The 20,514-nt window shown below is 48.4% G+C and overlaps 1 protein-coding gene across 1 annotated transcript in view; it reads right to left on the minus strand.

Annotated features, from left to right (window-relative positions):
* GAD2 (glutamate decarboxylase 2) overlaps positions 1 to 20,514 on the minus strand; it is an 88,197-nt gene that overhangs the window by 16,376 nt on the left and 51,307 nt on the right. The window contains exons 10-13 of the mRNA XM_002717305.6: positions 18,528 to 18,644; positions 16,217 to 16,281; positions 9,201 to 9,279; positions 2,737 to 2,886 (exon numbers count right to left, since the gene is read on the minus strand). Of these exons, the coding sequence (XP_002717351.1) occupies positions 2,737 to 2,886; positions 9,201 to 9,279; positions 16,217 to 16,281; positions 18,528 to 18,644 (411 nt within the window). The remainder of the gene's footprint in view (positions 1 to 2,736; positions 2,887 to 9,200; positions 9,280 to 16,216; positions 16,282 to 18,527; positions 18,645 to 20,514) is intronic.

A 20,514-nucleotide genomic window follows, 5' to 3' on the forward strand; every position in this document is an offset into this window, starting at 1 on the left:
TAACAGGAGTGGAGCTTGGACTTGAACCCAGGCACTCCAAGAACGATGGGAGTGCCCCAACTGGCGGCTTCCCTGCCAGGTCAAATGCCTGCCCCACTACCTGATATTTGCATCTACTAGTTTGTAATTCCCAACAATGAAATAAAGCTTGCCCATTTCAAAACAGATTGGGAATATACTAACAATTTATATATTCATTTTTATTTTTATTTTTTCAAATGCAATAGAGTGAGTCTCATGACTGGTGGAGATCAGGTCATATGTCCTCACCAAGTTCTCAGCTTTCATTTTCAAAACAGCAAGGATGGGCTGGTTCTGTGGCATAATGGGTAAAGCCGCTGCCTGCAGTGCCAGCTTCCCATATGGGCGCCGGTTCGAGTCCTGCCTGCTCCACTTCCGATCCAGCTCTCTGCTATGGCCTGGAAAAGCAGTAGAAGATGGCCCAAGTGCTTGGGCCCCTGCACCCATGTGGGAGACCCGGAAGAGGCTCCTGGCTCCTGGCTTCAGATTGGTGCAGCTTCAGCCATTGCAGCCAATTGGAGAGTGAAAACAGCGGTTGGAAGACCTCTCTCTCTCTCTCTCTCTCTCTGCCTCTCTTTCTCTCTGTGTGTAACTCTTTCAACTAAATAAAGAAATCTTAAAAAAAAAAAAAAAACCAGAAAGAGTGCCCCTGCCCAGCTCAAGGGACAGGAATCCACTGCACACCCTTGCCTCACTACAACTGGCTGACTGATGCTTAGCACCACTTGGAGAAAATTCAGCTGGAGCAAACACTTTGAGGGGACTTTAAAAAGTTTATAAAAAGTGGAATAAGGGGCCGGCATTGTGGCACAGTAGGTTGCTCTACTTCTGATCCAGCTCCCAGCTAATGTGCCTGGCAGGCAGCCGAGGATGGCCCAAGCCGCCCACATTGGAGACTCCAATGGAGTTCCAGGCTCCTTGCTTCAGCCTGGCCCAGCTCTGGCCATCGTGGCCATGTGGGGAGTGAACCAGTGGATGGAAGGTCTCTCTCTCTCCTTCTTTCCCTTTCTCTGTATCTTTGCCTTTCAAATAAATAAACAAATCCAGCAGCCAGGTGCCTATATGGGATTCTGGTACGGCAGGTAGCAGCTCAACTTGCTGAACTACAATGCCAGTGAAATATATAAATCTTTGAAATAAGTGAAATAAAAGTTAATGCGATGCAAATTTTTTAAACTCATGCGTAGTTTTTTGCATAATACACATTTTGCATGAGTGTTTTGAAGAGCCCTTGTACTATAGAGTCTTGAGCGAAGGACATGAAGTTCAGCCACCCCTGGACACCACCTATGGGTTATCGCTGCATTAAGCAAGACCGTCCTTCTATTCCAACTGCCTCTTGTTCCTGGAATGGATTTAAGAAAGATTCCCAAAACGACTTGGAGATTGCATTGTTTGACTCCCAAACCCCCTCCTGTTCCTGTTACCCACTCTCCTCCCATCTGAACTGCTTAAGGCAGCTCAGTTTACCTGGGCCACCTCTACAGACAACAGTAGCTAGATCTGTTGCTGTAGACAAGGCCCCTGCCTCTTCACATAGACCCAAGGAGAGAACCTTTCCCTGGCCCCATCCTGCCAGCCTCCCTCCTGGGGACCGAGTTGTCTGCTTGTTCCTGTAGGAATGAGCCTGCTGCCTCATTTGTAAGCCCCTGAGAAAGCTCAGAGCATTTGCGTGCGGCTCCTCTCAAACCTCCAGGAGCCCAGGGCACACCCGCGTCCCTTTCACTTCTCCCTTTCTCCTTCACCCCAGGCAGGTGTCTCTGGAATATTTTTGCCGCTAGGTTTCTGCAACATGGACAGCTCACCCTGGTCATTGCCTCTCGTAGGAAACACAGGAAACCAGGTGGGAACACTTTCAAGTTAGGAATCTGGTCAAAGTTGAAAATGCCATCTTTCACCTTTCCAACCAGCCCCCATTTGAACCCAAATCTATGACCTTGGAAGGCAACAAGTAGGTCCGGCCAGTACTGTAGATGGTTAGTTATGGAGTTGACCTTCCAGGAGAGGAGGGGTCTGCTACAGTTATATTCTGGGGTAGATTAGAGAACCTGCATAAAAGGAGGTGACCCGTACTTCTGGAGTTTTAAAATAAAAAACTTTATCACTAGAGGTCACTCTTTCAAATGTCCAAGATAACTACCATGGTGAGCTTCTGACTTCCTTTTCTGTTCTCTGAACACAGGTTTTCAGACTGCATTAAGCTACCCAGGTGACCAATCATTGGGTACACCAAGAGTTAGGGGATTAATAAAACCCAGTAGCAGAGCAAGGCATTTGGCCTGGAGGTTAAGAAGCCAATGTATCCTGTAAGAGTGCCTGGGTTTGACATACGGCTCTGGCTCCTGACTCCCAACTTCTTGCTAATGTGGAGGCCAGGACTTGTGTCCTCAAGTACTCGGGTCCCTGTCACCCTTGTGGGAGGCCCAGATGGAGTTTCTGGCTCCTGGCCTTGGGCCTTGCTTAGCCCTGGCTGTTGCAGGCATTTGGGGAGTGACCCAGTGGACAGACACTCTCTCTTTCTCTCTCTGTCAGCCAGTCTGTCCATCTGTCTCTGTCTTTCTGCCTCTCAAGTAAATAAAGCAAAAAAAAATGTTTTAATTTCATTAACTAAAACTTAGTTTGGGTAAGTAGCTTTCACTTTGGGGATCAGTTTTTCAATGCCACCAAATCAAGTTTCTGTTTTTAGTTGCCATGGATCGCATGTTCTGGGATCACCTTTGCCCTCCACATGAGCCATAGTTTGAAAACATCCACGTGGCGCCCACACTGCAAGGCCTTGTCCCCGGTGTCGTAGGACAGGTCGTAGTGTTTGTCCTGCTGAAAGAGGTAGGAAGCGTGCATCTGGTTGCAACTCTGCATCAAACCCTAAAAAAGAGAAAAAAGAAATTTCAGGAAAATCCACTGACTACCCAATCGATTCACATTGTGGTGGGAATTATTAAGAGAAGGAATTAAAAAAAAAGACGTTTGTTTCTTAGAAAAAGAATATGCTAAGACTAAAAAATACGACAAAGGATGAGACAAATATCTGGACAGGACGGCCCAGACGACTGGGATAGGTCAAGCCTACAAGATAAATAGCAGAGGGCTGAGTATTTTCAGAGGTTAATAATAACATAGTTAATGCTTTTAGTTTTCCTTTTTAGAGAAGGCATTTGCATTAACATAAAGAATTCATTCTTTGGGAGAACTTTCTGGTGGTTGGGTTTACTGGGATCAACGTATTTTCCAAACTCATTGTTGTGCACTATTTTCAGTAAACTATTGTTCTATTGCTGTCTATCCCTATCTAGTCCAAGCATTTTCTGGAAGTTTGAGTTCTCTTTGAACATCATAGCTTTTTCATTGCTCTCATTTTTATGTGTCAAAGTCTAAGAAACAGACACTGCAGTACTGAGACGAATTTAAATAGCCAATATTGCAAATGTTACCTTCTTCTCTCTAGAGTGTCGGTACTGCACTTTTGTGCCTGGTTGCCTATGACAGCCGTGGAGTGTTTCACTGTCAGTGACTGTTACTTTGTCCTAATCCAGAACCCCACTATGGAAATGGGTGACAAGGTGATGGAGCTGTCCACAAAGAACAGTGAATGATGCTCTCTGACCCCAACAGCCGTGCCAGTCTCCTCCCTAGAAGCCTTGCCACGTTTCAGTTTGTCACAAGCCACCGAAAGCCTTCTGCTTTTTTGTTATCTGTTACATAAGTGTGAGTTTACAGAAGCTTTGGCATTTAGCTTTTGTTTCTCTTGTGACTCGTGACAAGGGGAGACCAGCATGTGATCACGTAGCTGAAGTTCGAAGCAAGAACACTTTTTACAAATTATCCGAACTAAAATGCAATGCGCTGCAACTGGAATACTAACTCGGTTTGCAAAGACAATGGAACTGGGTTTCAACTCGTAGGTGAGACTTCATATTCATTAGAATCCATTAAGTTATTTTCAAGAATAAGAGAAATTAAATATTATATATGTGTATTAGAGCAGTAGAAACATCCTGCATATGAAAAAGAAAATTCACTTGAAGCCCAATAAGATGTGACAACTGCCGCACAACAGGGGCTCCTATTCTGTTCCCTGGTTATGGAGGCTTTGTACCGTTCCTCCCCCTAAGCAGGAAGCTCACAAACAGATGCCGTGAACTCTGAGGGACAGCACCTCAGGAAGTGTGGAGTGATGGCCGGGTCAGACCAGCTGCAGCTGGGACAGGAGAAGCAACTCAAAGCACTTGAACTCTGAAAAGTTGGACAGCTCCAGTCTCATTACTGTCAAACAGCCAAAAGCGATGGAGTTCCTCATACAGACAGCCGCAGTGAGATACTATCCTGTTTCTGAGCCACTGGAGAGCTACAGATCTGGGGCAGGGGTTAGGCGCAGTGGTTAATACCTTACACGGAACGCCCACACCCCGTATCAGAGTGCCTGGGTTTGGGGCCCAGATCCACTTGCAGTCCCAGCTCCCTGCTAATGCACACCATGTGGGAGACCCAGATGGAGTTCCAGGCTCCTACTTCAGTCTGCCCAGCCCTGGTTATTGTGGGCATTTGGTGAGTGATCCAGCAGATGGATGATCTCTCTCTGTCTCTGTCTTTCTCTTTCTGTGTCTCTCTGCCTTTCAAATAAAGAAACAAAATAAAAATTATGAAAAAGGAAAGCAAGCCTATCATAGTGCCAAGCTATCTTAAAACATTTGTGTTGCTGTACAGAAAGAGAGTTTCATGCTTAAATAAATTCAGGAAGCTCCATTTTCATAAATTGTTTCTCTTTGGGTATTGTAATTCATATCAGCACATTAAAGGCTCCAATAAGCCCCGAAACAATGAGTTGATTTTTCATCTCTAATCCCATGTGACTCGACCTTTTTAAACTTGAGAACTCTCTTATTACAGAATATTTATCACCATCTTAGAGAATGCTGTAAGACCTGGGACTCCACTTAACAAAGTGCTGTCCAGGCATCATAAACTCTGCATTGGGAAGGGAGGGTAGAGCTCATTTACCTCACCCTCCCCAGTAAGGGAATCCTTTCTCTACGGTTACCAGCAGGTGGTTGTCCAGTCTCTGTTCCATCACTTCTTCCAGGGTGTAAAATATTCTTACTGTGGAACAGCTTGATGTTTTTAGAAAAGAAGTCCTTTTATTGACCTCAAAGCGGACCTGAAAATCCACCATGTGTTCAGACGTGGCCACCAAATCTGTGCACCCAGTGTTACTGACCAACCCTTGGTGCCTCGGGAAAGACACGGATCTCTCAGCCCTCCCCTACTCCTTCCTCCACTGGTTAGACTCAGTTCTTTCAACCCTCCCTCTTACATTTTTATTTATTTATTTTTTTATTTGACAGGTAGAGTTAGACAGTGAGAGAGAGAGACTGAGAGAAAGGTCTTCCTTCCATTGGTTCACCCCACAAATGGCTGCTACGGCGGGCGTGCTGCACCGATCCAAAGCCAGGAGCCAGGTGCTTCCTCCTGGTCTCCCATGGGGTGCAGGGCCCAAGCACTTGGGCCATCCTCCACTGCCCTCCCAGGCCACAGCAGAGAGCTGGACTGGAAGAGGAGCAACCAGGACTAGAACCCAGTGCCCATATGGGATGCCGGCGCTGCAGGCGGGGGATTAACCAAGTGAGCCAGGGCGCCGGTCCCCTCTTACATATTTACCAACTGCTCTCCCACTGTCCAGCTCCAGCTTGATGGGGTGCCGATTTGGCACCAGGCAAAGCACAGCCCTGCAGGTGTGGTGCAGACAGAGGAGAGTGGGAGATGCCCTTTCTCGGACTGGGCTCCACTTCTGTGTTCCAGTCATGCTTTCAGAATGGCATTTTTGCATATATATATATGCAAATATTTATGAAAAAGTATATATTTATATATGGCAGAGAGAGAGAGAGAGAATAAAGAGATGGAGAGACAGAGCTCCTACCCTCTGGTTCACTCCCGAAATACTGTCAATGACTGGGGCCAGGCTAGAGCCAAAATTGGGAGCCAGGAGTCTCAGTCCTCCCACATTGGGGGAAGCAATCCAGTTACCTGAGCCATCACCTCTTCCTCCCAGGGCCCACGTTAGCAGGAGGTGAGAGTCAGGAGTTGGAGCTGGGAATTGAACCCAGGCACTCTGAAGTGGGACACAGGCATCTTAACTGCTTAGCTAAACGCCTGCTGGACGGTATCTGTCTTTTTGTTCACTGTGGCCCCTGCAGAGTACAACCAAAACTCCCACGCCCTTTTCACAAGTCCAGCAAAGCGTCCGTGTGAGAAAGAAGCCTGCTTTGTCCCATCGAGATGTGAGCGCCCTACACTGGGCCTCAGAGCGGGGCCTTGCTGCAATCCTCTTGAAGAGTTTCCCTGTTCGAAAGCAGTGGAAGACGGCCCAAGTACTTGGGTCTCCGCCACCCACGTGGGAGACCCAGATGGAGTTCCAGGCTCCTGGCTTTGACCTGACCCAGTCCTGGCTGTTGTGGCCATCTGGGAAGTGAACTGGCAGATGGAAGATCTCCCAGTCTCTCGCTTTCTTTCCTGTCTCTCGGTGACTCGAACTTTCAAATAAATCAGTAAGTCTTTAAAGACTACAGCTGCGCTGTGTGGAGGTGGTTCACCGTCTCAGTTGATGCTGTCACTGCCTTCCTGATCCTTCTTACCTGAAGCCGTAAAAAGCTGCTGTGTTTCACTCAAAACAGCGATGAGTGTGGAGAGTAGAGCAGGGTGAAGGCACCAGGCCACCAGGCTCGGTCCTGGGTAGCATCTAAGGACCAACCAGTGGGTCCCTGCCATGCAGTCATCGACTCGGCTCCACATCTGCCGAACCGCTGGCACCTGCTCACCTTTCCCTTTTGGTCTGTAAGGATGGACAGGAGCCCCTGGCACCAGCTGGCTGAATTCTAAATGGCAAAAGTCTGTTTTCTCCTTTCAAGTAATATGGCCGCAGTTGTTGCATGAGCTGGAACAGAGGGGATTTTTAACGGACGGGCACCCAGTCTGAAAGGTTGATTTTTCCATGTAGCCATCTCATTGAGGAGGAAAGTCTTGTCTTCCAGGCCACATCAAGATTTTTACTAACGGCTCTGATGGAGACACAGGTGGCCTGCTATTTATATTTGTAGGTGACAAGCAGAGCTATAGAACCATAGAAATTGTATACACAGCACAATTTGACCCAATAATCCCACTTTGAGGAATCTATTTTAAGAAAATAATCAGGAATGGGATCAAAGATAAACATTTAAGGATTTTATCAAGCTACTATGTAAAATATTGGCTAGTGTCTAAATCCGAAGGGTCTATGGTTCATTAAATTATGTGATATAATATTATGAGGTCGTTAAAAAGCATGGTTTGGAACATTATATTCACAACATAATGTTTAGTTGTAAAAAAAGAACAAATGTAAATATGACATAAATGATAGTAATTATTTATATATTTTAAATATATATCCCAGAAAAACTGTGGGGGAAGATGTTATAAAACAGAGTCACATATTATCTCCAAGTGATAAAATTTTGGGTGATTGTAAGTTTATTGATATTTTCTGTCTCGCTCCAATTTTCTAAAATAATTTGGGGTGAGTATTTTGCCTGGTGGTTAAGTCACTGTCTAGAATGTCTGTATCCCACATCCAAGTGCTTGGCTTTGATTCTTGTCTCTGGGTCCTGATTCCAACTTCGTATTAATACAGATCCTTGCAAGCAATGGTGATGGCTCAAGTAGCTGGGTCCATGCCACCCATGTGGGAGACCTAGATGGAGTTCCCAGCTCTCAGCTTTGGCTTGGCCCAGCCCCAGCCATTGGAAACATCTGGAGAGTAAATCAGAATGTAGGATCTTTCTCTCCCCCTCTATCTCTCCAACAAATAATATAAACAATTGCAGACTAACTTTATAATTAGGAAAAAGCAAAAACATTTAAACTTATATTTTTTAGCAGCAATGATGGCTTATTTCATTAATTTATTTATTTACTTGTGAAGAAGAGACAGAGGGGGACAGAGAGAGAGAGAGAAAGAGCAAACTTCCATCTGCTGACCCACTCTCTGAATTCCCACAACAGTTGGGGGTAGGCCAGGCTGAAGTCAGGAGCTGGGACCTCAATCCAGGTCTTCGATGTGAGTGACAGGGACTCAATTACTTGAGCCATCACTGCTTTCTCTCAGGAACCACATTAGCAGGAAGCTGGAGTCAAGAGCTGGAGCCTGGAATTGAACTCAGGCATTCAGATGTGGGACTTGCATCTCCCCGGTTGCCTTTACTGCTTGACCAAAAGCCCACTCCTCAAAAATCAAAATATTTTTAAAGTAAATAAAAATAAATATTCATAAATCCCTTTAATTGGAGGCTTCCTTATTAATTCTAATGAGATAAAGTTTAGTGAGATAATTTTTTAATGATAAACTGATGCTCCTTGCTTGGGTCACAACAAAATCAACACAGGTGCGAGGAGCTGCAACTCTGACCCAGCACCACTAGAGGGAGCTAGAGAGACCTAGGCCACCAGTGAGCCTCTGCAGAGAATGGCTCCCTTTGGTAGAAGTGTGTTGCATACAAGTGGCCATTGCTGATTCTTCTCTTTGCTGGTTAATACACACGAAGGTGCCTTGTGTGATGAGACGGCATTACTTAATGGAACAGCATCTCAGTACGAGTTACATAATTATACACTCACACAGACATACACAGGTCTTCAGGAAAAAGCTCACGGAAAAATACTATGCATGAATTTCAAAAATTTTCTACACCAAAATAGACTTGCTTCTTAATTCCACTTTTCCACAAATTTTTGAAGTATCTGCGTACATATGTGTATATGTAACTGAATCCTAACAGTACCCTTAATCCTATATTATGCGTGTTTTTATGGTAAAAACTACATCTTCTCACATTCCAGAAAAAAAAGTAAAACTGGAATTTACTTTTTTCAGAAAGAACAACAGGAAGAGAGTCTAAATGAAGGGTTAGTGGACACAGCTGAGCGCCTCATATAAAACGCGGAGATTAGTCTAAGTTCTCACTCTGAACGCTGAGAGCCACAGGCCTTTCTCCTCCTACAGGCACAGTCCCGTCTTCTCCAGGCAGGGGTCCGGAAGTGAACCTGACCTGGAAGACCTGATGACGTGCCCAATTTGGGAAGAAGCCGACTGTGGACAGAGAGGCCAACCCCCGGTTCCCGGGACGCAGTCGGGAAAGACGTACCTCTTCTCTAACCAGGAGAGCGGAACACTGCAGTGGGACCCCCATCATCTTGTGTGGATTCCACGTCACAGAGTTGGCCCTAAAAGAGACAAATCCCATCAGTGGGTGGCACCCCATGGCAGGCTCCGTGCATGGCGCTCAACTGACACAGCAAAGGGTAGACACTCAAGTGTGCAGCGTCTCTTCACCCACTGAGGAGGTGAGTGAGCACGTGTCCCCATGAGCCGCTCCCAATCTCTGCTTCTAGGTGGTCTCAGAGCCCCTTGGAGAGACCAGGATCACTCATCCAGGGTCCACCTTAGGCCAGTGTGGGCAGATCAATGGGCAGGCAGAAGGAGTGTGTTGTGTGGCCCACTGTTGCTGCTTTTTTTTTTTCTTTAAATATTATTTATTTATTTGAAAGGCAGAATTACAGACATGGAGGGGGGAGAGAGAGAGAATAAATCATCCATTTGCTAGTTCACTCTCCAGATGACCACAACAGCCAGGGTGGAGCCAGGAGCTTCTTCTGGGTCTCCCAGGTGGGTGCAGGGGCCCAGGCACTTGGCCATCTTCCGCTGCTTTCCCAGGTGCATTAGCAGAGAGCTGGATGAGAGCTGGAGCAGCGGGACTCACACTGGCACTCACATGGGGATACCTCGGCTCTGTGCTCAGCCTCGTCTCCCTTTGCTTTCCTTTACCCAGTTTCATCACTCTGGGTTATATTTTTGTTTCCAGAACGTTCTAGCCTCCTGCTCCGGGGCCCTGTAATGCTGTTTCATCTTCCTGCAATGTCACCTTTGCTTCTCTTGACTGGGCACCACTGACTCTTCAAGGCCCCAGACCTCTCACTGTCCCTGCAGCCCCGCACAACTTCCCTCACCTTCTCCCCCACCCACCCACTGTGCTGCTGCCACACCCCCGCCTCCAACCAACGACCCCCAAGGTGGATCCCATCGGTCACTTATCACATTCACTGGGCAAGATGACCATTGCCTGAGTCTTCTGAGAGACCGAGGGACCCTTGAAGGCAGGGTTCGTGATGTGACTCACGTAGGAAGGAGCAAACCAACGGGAGGCAGGAAAGCTGCAGAGCGGCCCAGGGCAGCTGCCCCTGCTCGGCTCGAGCCACGGGCCGGGCTCACCCTGCTCCGACAGCCGAGATGTGACAGCCTTGGGGAGAACTGAGAAGCTGGGCAAGGGGCCATTCATCCACGTGACGGATGGGGATGTCAGCCAGCACACACTTAGTGGCCTGGGGATCTGATCTGAGCCGCTGAGCAGCTCAGCGCGTCCTGCTGTCACTCCATGGCTCTGACGCGGCTGTCAGCGCGTTTAGGACTGGGGTGGGGCAAATGGAAGGAAAGGCAGTCTCGAAGTCAGGTCTCTACCCCTGCACTACACGACTTCACGGATGCTAACAGAATGGTGCTCTTGGAAAGAACAGAACTGTGCTTCTGAGAGACATCTCAGCACTCCACAGATGACCCTGGAGGACAGCCGTGGGTAACAGGGGTCAAGGATTAGGGGCTCAGGAGCCAGGATCACGTGGGTTTACATCCAGGTTCCATCATTTCCTGGCTGTGTGACCTTGATCAAGTCTCTTAGCCTCTCTGTGTACTGATGTACTCAGCTGATAAAGGAGAATGGCAGTACATAGTTTGGGTAAAGTGCTTATAACTGTGCCTAACACACATGAGCATTAATTAAGTTTGGTTTGGGGCTGGCACTGTGGTGTGGTGGGCTGGGCCTTCGCCTATGCCACCGGCAACCCATGTGCACACCGGTTCGAGTCCAGCTGCACCTCTTCTGATTCAACTCTCTGCTGGTGGCCTGGGAAGGCAATGGAAGATGGCCCAAGTACTTGGGCCCCTGCACCAATGTGGGAGACCCAGAGGAAGTTCCTGGCTCCTGGATTCAGATTGGCCCAGCTCTGGCTGTTACAGCCACTTGTGGAGTGAACCAGCAGGCGGAAGACATCTCTCTGTGTCTCCCTCTCTGTGTCTGTAACTCTAGCTTTCAAATAAATAAATAAATCTTAAAAATAAATAAATAAGTTTTGTTGATTTCATTTATACATGCCTTGTGCCTTTGGGTACCTACATGCTGCCATTCTGTTCTTCTCCTTCTCCTCCTCCTCCTCCTCCTCCTTCTTCTTTTTTAAAGATTTACTTATTTATTTGAAAGGCAGAGTTACAGAGAGGAAGAAGCAGAGAGAGAGAGGCCTTCCATCTGCTGGTTCATCCCCAAATGGCCACAGTGGCCAGAGCTGTGCTGAACTGAAGCCACAAGCACAGAGCTTCTTCCGGGTCTCCCAAGCAGGTGCAGGGGCCCAAGGACTTGGGCCACCTCCTACTGCTTTCCCAGGCCACAGCAGAGAGCTGGATCAGAGGTGGAGCAGTCAGGACTTGAACCGGTGCCCATATGGGATGTTGGCTCTGCAGGCGGCAGCTTTTGCTACGTCATAGCGCTGGCCCCTGCCATTCTGTTCTATTCTGTAGGATTCTACACAGTTCTATAGCTGTCCATCTGTGTGGCTTCGTCCTCATCTTCCCCTCTCCTGATTCCTCCTTAGCTGTTCCATTTCTCCATCTCTTGGGGCCATCTGGTTCCTCTCTTCTGCCTCCCACGGCTCCAATCTCACTCTGGCCCCACTCACTCCTGCACCTGTGACAGAACATTATGGCTCTGCTCAGACTCTGCCACGGCTCCTGAGTGTTTTTTGTCCCCAGCCTGCAACAGAGGCTTGGAGCCTTGAAGCCCAGCTCAGGGGTCTGTGTTCCGTGATTGGTCAGGATCCCTGCACCTGCCGGTCTCCGAGACACGGCCACCAGCCCGTCTCATTCTGCAGCCAAGCTCATCTCCTCTTTCCTCAGGCAGCCACGGCCCTCCAAACTTCTGTGGCTCTGCTGCTCAGCCTGAACATGCTTTTCCACTTGCGCCCTTCGTCTGATGATGCTGTGATCCGATGCTGATCCCTGGGAGGAATGACTGCTTAGCGCGGCTCGTCCATTCCTCCAGGCTCTGGTTAGCTCGCTGCCCCGTCTTGGGTCTTTCCTTCCTCTGCCTTGAATCGGAGCCCCCCATTGTTCACGGTCAGTCTTCCTCATTCATTTTAAGCCTCTTGAGAATTGGCTCAAAACCACATTAATCTTGTGCTTGGTGCTGCAGCTTGCATACGACAGAGGTAGAATCGCTGCTGAATCAAATTCTCACCCTCTGGCCCCCGGGTGGGTGGGCAACCGGAAATGCGTCAGAATCTTTAGCCAGGGCTTCAAGCACCAGAATGGAGCACAGCAAGGGATCCTTAGGGTGGGCAGCAAGGGGGAGGCACTGAAGGAAACCAACTCACAGTGCTCAGAGACCAGCAAAGAGACTTCAAAATTAATGGAAAATGGAATTAAAAGAGAGGTTTCTTACAGTGCAAAAAATTTATGAAAACCAAGCCTACACGTGGTCTTCAAAATGGCCATGGGAAATAAATGTATAAAAATTATGCATGGATTTCAAATTTTTTAGAGGGAATTTTTGGGGTTGGCGCTGTGGCATAGCAAGTTAAACAGTCTCCTGCAACATTGGCAACCCATATGGGCACCAGATTGAGTCCAGGCTACCCACTGCCCATCCAGCTGCCTGCTAATGTGCCTGGGAAAGCAGCAGAGGATGGCCCAAGTGTATGGACCCCTACACCCATATGGGTGACCTGGAAGAAGCTCCTGGCTCTTGGCTTTGGTCTAGCCTAGCCCTGGCCATTGCAGCCATTTGGGGAGTGAACCAGCAGATGGTGATCTCTCTCTCCCCCACACCCCTTTCTGTCTCTTTCCCATTCTCTCTCTCTCTGTAACTCTGCCTTTCCAATAAAAAAACTTAAAAAAAAAAGAGTGAGTTTTGAAAAAATTATTTATTTTTATTAACTTAAAAGGTAGAGATATGAGAGGAAGAGACTACAGAGAGACAGAGAAAGAGACAGAGAGAGAAAGAGCGAGCGAGAGAGAGAGAGAGAGAGAGAGCTCTTCCAAACACTGGTTCATTCCCTAGCTGCCTACAAGAGCTGGGCCTGAGCCAGGCTAAAGCCAAGAACCAGGAACTCAATCCAGTCTCCCACAGGGTGACAGGGACCCAAGCACTTGAGCCATCGCCTGCTGCCTCCCAGGGAACACGTTAGCAGGAAGCTGGAAGTAGAGCCAGGACCCAAACCCTGGCACTCTTATATGGATGTGGGTGTCCCGATTACTGCACCAATTTCTTTTGGCACCAAAATGCAAACAGTTTTTATTTTTTAAAATATTTATTTTATTTACTTGAAAGACAGAGTTGGGCCAGTGCTGTGGCATAGCATGTAAAGCCGCCATCTGCAGTGCCAGCATCCCATATAGGTGCCAGTTCGAGTCCTGCCTGCTCCACTTCTGAACCAGCTCTCTGCCATGGCCTGGGAAAGCAGAAGAAGCACCCTGCACCCATGTGGGATACCCGGAAGAAGCTCCTGGCTCCTGGCTTCAGATCAGCCCAGCTCCAGCCTTTGTAGCCATTTGGAGAGTGAACTGGCAGATGGAAGACTGACTCTCTCTCTCTCTCTGCCTCTACCTCTTTGTAACTCTGCCTTTCAAATATATAAATAAATCTTTAAGAAAGAAAGAAAGGAAAGCAAGCAAGCTAGCTAGCTTGCTTTCTGGAGCTGGACTGATCCAAAGCCAGGAGCCAGAAGCTTCTTCTGGGCCTCCCAAATGGGTGCAGGGATCCAAGCACTTAAGAGATCTTCTACTGCTTTCCCAGGCCATTAGCAGGGAGCTGGATCAGAAGTGGAGCAGCTGGGACCCGAACTGGCGCCCATATGGGATGCCAATGCCACAGGCTGGGGGCTTAACCCACTGCGCTATAGCACCACCCCTGCAAATATCTTTGAATTCCATTTTCCATGACCTTTTGGAAGTCCTCTTGTACTTGGGGCACCTGAGCTCTTGTCATTCATTCCGTCTCAGCTCCACAGCTTCCAGGATGACAGTGCCAGGGCTGGGGGAGGAGGGCTGTTTTCTGAGCGTTTGGTTCATTCTCACAGCGGGTGTCAGGCAGGGCTCCAGGTACTGGTGACATTTCTCTGTGCGAATGGCATCTGGGGCTCCCCTGTGATCACCGAGGCCCCTCTGGATTTGGGGACTAGAATTGACCATGGATGTCTCCCCCTTTTAGAGTGGGTCCTACGTCTGCATGTGTGATGCTTGGAGAGATGTGATACCCCAACACGAGGCACTTTTCGTTCCTGAACTTGCAGCCCTGCACACCATGCCCCAACGGTTTGCACCAGTTTTGTCATCTTAGTCACGGAAGCGCTGATGAGATCAGGGTGCGGCTCTGGGTTTCTGCTCAGAGTGGAACACTGGCAGCCCCTCACTGTTAAGGCTTCATATTGGGAATGCTCCAGGGAGTCGATTTAGTTATATTTGATGACCTGTGACGACCTGTGGCCCCTGATGAATGTTCCGAGCCTCGCTCTCAAATTACAGTCCTGAGGACAAAAACGTGTGGGTGTTTATTTTTCTGTGGCTCGGAGTAGGTAATTTTGTGAGCTTTCAAGAGGAAGGTGCCCCACGGTGTTCAGCCCTGGAGCTGGGAGGTGGAATCAAAGGTAGAAATAATAGATGCTGTCTTTCTGGGCCAATCGGAAAGAAATGCAAAAGGAACAGAAGGTGTTATGGCCAGGCCCCCTCTCTTGGAAGCACATGTGTGTGGTTCTTGTCGGGATCATCTGAGCAGACACCTTCCACGGTGGCCTCTTTCTGCTCATCGTCTCTCCCTGTTGGTTTGCTGCCCTTTTCTTTAGCGTCTGGTTTCACCCAGATCTTCATGATAGAGGGGATAAGGCCTGGGAGAGGCCACAAAGAACAGGAGCAGAGGCCTAGAACTGGCTGACCTGGGAAGGAGAGAGGCACATCTGCCCTCATCTCCAGGCCTAAGTGGGGACGTGGACTCGGAGCATGGGAACTGGTGGTGCCACATGCCAGCTGTGCCCAGGTCGGCCCTCGACCTGTCTGGCAGGCTGAGGAGCAGCCACCCTCTGACACAGGCCTCGGCTGGCCCACTCCCACCCTTCCCCAGCCTTTTCCCATGAATTCAGCAGGGTGCCCTTGACTCCAGCCCAGTCACCGAACCCCTCTCCCGAGCCGCACTGTGGACCAGACATTGTGCCAGGTTGTCGAGGGGCACAGCCTGTGTGAAGCTTTGCCTGGGCAGCATCTGGCTGCCTGGCAGGGGCACAGTGGGCATTTGGCAGCCTCTGTTGGATTTGGGCCTCCTCACTTGCCTGGAGGGTCACAGCTCGCAAGTGGAGTTGACCCGCTGCGCTGGGATGGGAGCACTGGCCTCCCTTTGCGTGTGGTGCAGAAGCAGAGCCTGAGGTTGTGTTTAGCATTCTGTGTTTTTTTTTTTTCCCTTTGGACCTGAATATGGTTTATGCTAATCAAATGTTACCTCCTTTGTGTCTGCAACCATCTACTGCTTAGGGCCTACATAAGGCTGCGTTGTAGCCTCAGTCTGAGATACGGCACAGAAAGGTGGTTATGGGAAGGAACGCATGAGATGATATTAACGATGTTCAATGAACTGGTCTTATGAAACCTGAAACCCAAACCTTCAACATTGATCTGTTTCAAAATGCTTCTTTGCTTTGCACAATTATTATTTTTTTTAGTGTATATTATCCTTTTAACAAACTTGAAGACTATACCTTTTGTCGCTAGAGAAGCGTACACGGACTACAGGGTCTATGCAGTGTTGGTAGTTGGTAGAGATATCCCAGGAATGCACCCCAAGTAGGAATCTCTGTTGTTTGAGTGACATTTGGCCTGGGTCCCTAAGGGAGCATTTGTGGACTGTGTGTTCACATGGGCTATTCTCCTATGGGGAGCCACACAAGACAGAGCACACACGCACTGAACAGAGTGGGTGCACCTGCGTTCCAAGAGCTCATGAGGTTGACGGTCATTTGCTTTTCACAGTTAGCTTCCAGCCCTTCACATGATTAACAGGAACAATGCACGTACCTCTCCACGCCACTCAGTTTCCACTTGTGTTTCCGGGACATCAGTAATCCCCCGCCCCAGGCGGCCTGGAAGGGATCAAGAAAGGAAAATGGTAGCTGCCTTCCCTGCCCCGCATTTCTGCCCCACGGGGACAAACAACAGTTTTGTGGAAAATTGAATTATAAGATCAAGTTATGTTGGCACAAAAAATTTTGGAATCCATGCATAATTTTGCCCAATATACACTTTTTCATGAACTTAAAAATGTTTATTTATTTGAGAGGCATAGAGGCATTCAGCGACAGGGAGGTAGAAGGCTCTTCACTGGTTCACTCCCCAAATGCCCACAATGTGAGGTGGAGGGGGAGGGCAGGAGCCAGGAGCCAGGAACTCCATCCTCACGGGCAGCAGGGGCCATCCCTGATGTCTCCCAGAGTGTGCGTCAGCAAGAAACTGCTTCAGAAGCAGGGCTGGGACTCTATCCCGGCATCGTGACCGGGGATGAGGGTGTCCTAACTGACATCTAACTCCTGGCCCAAACATCTGCCCCAACAGTTTCCATGAACTTTTTGAGGACTCTGCTTGTGCATGGATTTCCAACTTCTTTTGCACCAATAAACTTACCATTTAATTCCAATTCCCATGAACTTTTTGAAGCCCCCTCATAGTCTGGTGTCTTCCAGACTAATGAGCATCTCACCAGTGAAAATCATCCCTTTGGCCACCTTCTCCGGGCACTAGACCTTCAGAGTTAAAATCAGGGTCCACTCCCAGGTCTCAGACTCCACCCCACATTTGCATGGTTATCAGAAGCCAAACGGGGGGCCCCTTTGCTCAGGCTGCGGGAGATGGAGAAAGCTCCTCCCCCAACTCATTACCACCACCATTGGTCCTAGGGACGTTCAAGTTCTCCAAATGAGAACACAGTTGCCAAGGCTTTGAGGCTGGGACCTGTTAAACAGATCCCAATTTGCAAGGAAAACTCTGACAAACTGGATGATCCCAGAGGGAGGAAGCAACGTCACAATCCTATTTTATTGATGTGTGATTCTGGATTTCTGTGTCAAATGATAACAAGAAAACAAAATACAAAAGCCCCACACATGCAGGAAAGACCTGTACCAGCCAACTGACTGAGTAGTTTGAACACATTCCTGAAAAATCTGTGCTCAGGTTGGAAGATTGGAATGTGTGTAGGAATCTCTGTGAAAAACAAGCTCACGACAGAGACTTATCTGAAAATGTTAACATTCCTTTTCTGGGATACTTTTAAAGAAAAGAAAAATCTGTCATGACTTATTTTCCTTTGTTATAGTTTCCATGTTTTTTACACTTGGTAAATTATTGAATTTTTCAATTATGTAATAATTAAAGTTTTTTTTCCTAATTTAACCACAGAATGTCTGAACCTTAAAGTTAATATGAATAAATGGTAAACTTGATATGCCTCAATGAAAAGCTGGTTAAAAGATCCCTTCCTTCCAGTTTCAGTGGGCAGTCTGGAGGGAGGGTCGCAGCCACCGTGGGCTCGGCACAGTTACTCCACTGTCCAAGGTGCCTGTCACCTTCTTCCTGAATCAACCACCGAGCCGAGCTGACTTCCAGCCCCGAGAGCCAGACTGACGGTGCCTGACCTTGACTCAGGGTCTTTGTGAGCAAAACCAAGGGGACCTGGGAGCCTGGTGGACAACTCACAGTGTGCATCAGGGGAGGGAAAGAAGACTGGGAGCTCCTATGCAGAGGCATTCTGGAATAATGCAAATGTGCGCAGCTTGGTCTATGCAAGCTCTTTGCCCCTAAGGAAAGGGGAATTCATTTGGTCTGAGTACAGGGTACCACGCCAAAAGGGCCCAAGCCGGTGCTACTCAAATGCTGACCCTCAACAACCTAAAGGTCTTGAGAATAGATATCGTCAACTCACAGCTTCCCTCACTGAGAAAGTCCTGCAGTGAAAGGACTCATCGGTGGAACCAAATATTCTGCTTAGTTTCAGATGGTTTATGCTTAGTGAGGATTTGGCATAAACTCCCAATCTTATCACAAATTGTCAATGAATGCTTAATGTTCTTCAGACTACACTTTTGGGTAACACTGACCCAAACCTAAGAATGTTCTCACACTGGGAATACTAAGGTGTACACAGCTTCAGGCTGCTTCCAGTGTGAACTGTGTGTGCTCACTTCTCTCTGCAATCTTTATAAAAGCTTGAATATCAGCATTCCAAAACTAAGATGCTAAAGGTTAAAAAATAGGGAGAAAAACTTCATTCCAAGGGCCCCAGACGAAAAATGTGCAAGGACACTTTAGTGGCCTCCTGCTAAGGGCAACTTACGTCCACGTGCATCCAGATCTTATACTTCTTGCAAATGTCAGCCACAGCCAGGAGGGGGTCGAACGCTCCATACACGGTGGTGCCCGCCGTGGCACTCACCAAGAAAGGAACGAATCCCTACAGCAACGAGAAGGCCCCAAATCGCATAAACCAGGGGTTCAAGGATTCTTATAAAGCTGGCTAAAAAGACAGTGCACCCTCTCCCCCCACCACGCACATCTGCAGTTTGAGAAGCGTCACGAATCAGTTACTGAGTCCTTGGAGCCTGGAATGAAGCGTTGCTCATGGAGTCTCACTCTCCCAGCCTCCCATCAGTCCGGACAGTGGCCTCGTGAACCCAACAGTGGTTCCGGGCAGATTTTCCCATGCCCTCTGCTCACTTTCTAGTCTACCTTCTGTCCACGAAGAGCCTTAGAACTGCAAACAGCCCCTGGAGTGAGCAGGCAGAAGGAAGAGAAGGAACTAAGAACAATTTGTGAGTCCTGTGTAGACCACACTCAGAGGCCAGGGTCCACGTGGGGCTGAACAAGGGGCCGGGGCTTTCATCCATCTCATCAGCCCTGCTAGGCCACGGCTAAAGGAAAGTGGATACAAAGGCTGTGCTGGAAGGCCGAAGCACGGCACAGGTTCAGATCAAGCAGTGTCCCGGTGAGTGCTGGCCCTGTTGGTTTGTGGAACACGACGTTACACAGTCAGTCTATAGGTGGCAGCAAAGGTTTATGCTTGTGTTGCTAGCAGCTGTTCCAGCAAGGGGACTCTCTAGCTACCACTTGTGAAGAAAAAAAAATGGGGAGCGGGCACTGGGCACAGTGGTCCCAAGAGGCTGCTTGGGACACCCGCAGCTCATGTTAGAGTTGCCTGGGTTAGAATCCTGGCTCTGCACCTGGTCCAGCTTCCTGCTAACGCACACCCTGCAAAGTAGCAGTAGCTCAGGGAATTGGGTTCCTGCCACCTACGTGGAGACCCAGATTAAGTTCCAGGCTTCTGGCTCCAACCTGGTCAGTGGGTAGAAGATCTCTCTCTCCTGTTCTGCCTTTCAAATCAACAACAACACATGAAAATAAGTAATTACTCTTTGAGTTCATAATAACAAAATCATGGTATGCTGCTAACCCAGGACCTGTCAACTATTCCTACTAAAAGTTAAACAAATAATCCTAGCAACAAACTCTCTGGGGCTGGCCTTGTGGCACAGCAGGCTAAGCTGCTGCCCGAGGTGCCAGTATCCCATATAAGCACTGGTTTGAGTTTCCGCTTCTCCTCTTCCAATCCAGCTCCCTGCTAATAAGCTTGGGAAAGCAGTGGAAGACGGCACAAGTGCTTGGGCCCCTGGCACCTACACGGGAGACCTGGATGGAGTTCCTGGCTTCTGGCTTCAGCCTGGCCCTGTGTGGGTCATTGCAGCCATTTAGGGAGTGAACCAGAGGATGAAAGATCTCTCTCTTTGTCTCTCTCTGCCTTCCAAATACATGAATGGAAATAAAATGAAATAAGAACAGATCTGACTTGCGGCTCATCCGGGGACATAAATGACTTTCCACAGCGAGCAGGCCTTTTGTATAAGTGACTTCTGAAAAGGCCTGTAGGTTGCTTCTGGCAAGCTAAGATGTTTAGGGACACAGGCATAAAGCAGGCACTGGGAGGGGGAAAAACGACCCGGTCCCACTAACGGACAAGGGTGACTCAGGTGTATTCTGGTGTTTTCCACCAGAGAAAGTGATCTTTTACTTGTGTGTGTGTGTAATGTCCACAAGAACACAAACACTTTGCAAATTCTCACAATATCTGTGTATATATTTTGAATCCATGCCATGGACGTTTGAATCCTTTTTTAGAAAGAAAAGCAGGGGCTGTCACTGTGGAATAGTAGGCTAAGCTTCCACCTGCATCCCTGGCATCCCATATAGGCGCCAGTTCAAATCCTGGTTGTTCCTCTTCTGATCCAGCTCCCTGCTAATGGTCTGCGGAAGCAGCAGAGGATGGCTCA

Source organism: Oryctolagus cuniculus, chromosome 13 (assembly GCF_051225735.1).
Source record: "Oryctolagus cuniculus isolate XC-2025 breed Fujian yellow rabbit chromosome 13, ASM5122573v1, whole genome shotgun sequence".
In the NCBI taxonomy this organism is placed as follows: Eukaryota; Metazoa; Chordata; class Mammalia; order Lagomorpha; family Leporidae; genus Oryctolagus; species Oryctolagus cuniculus.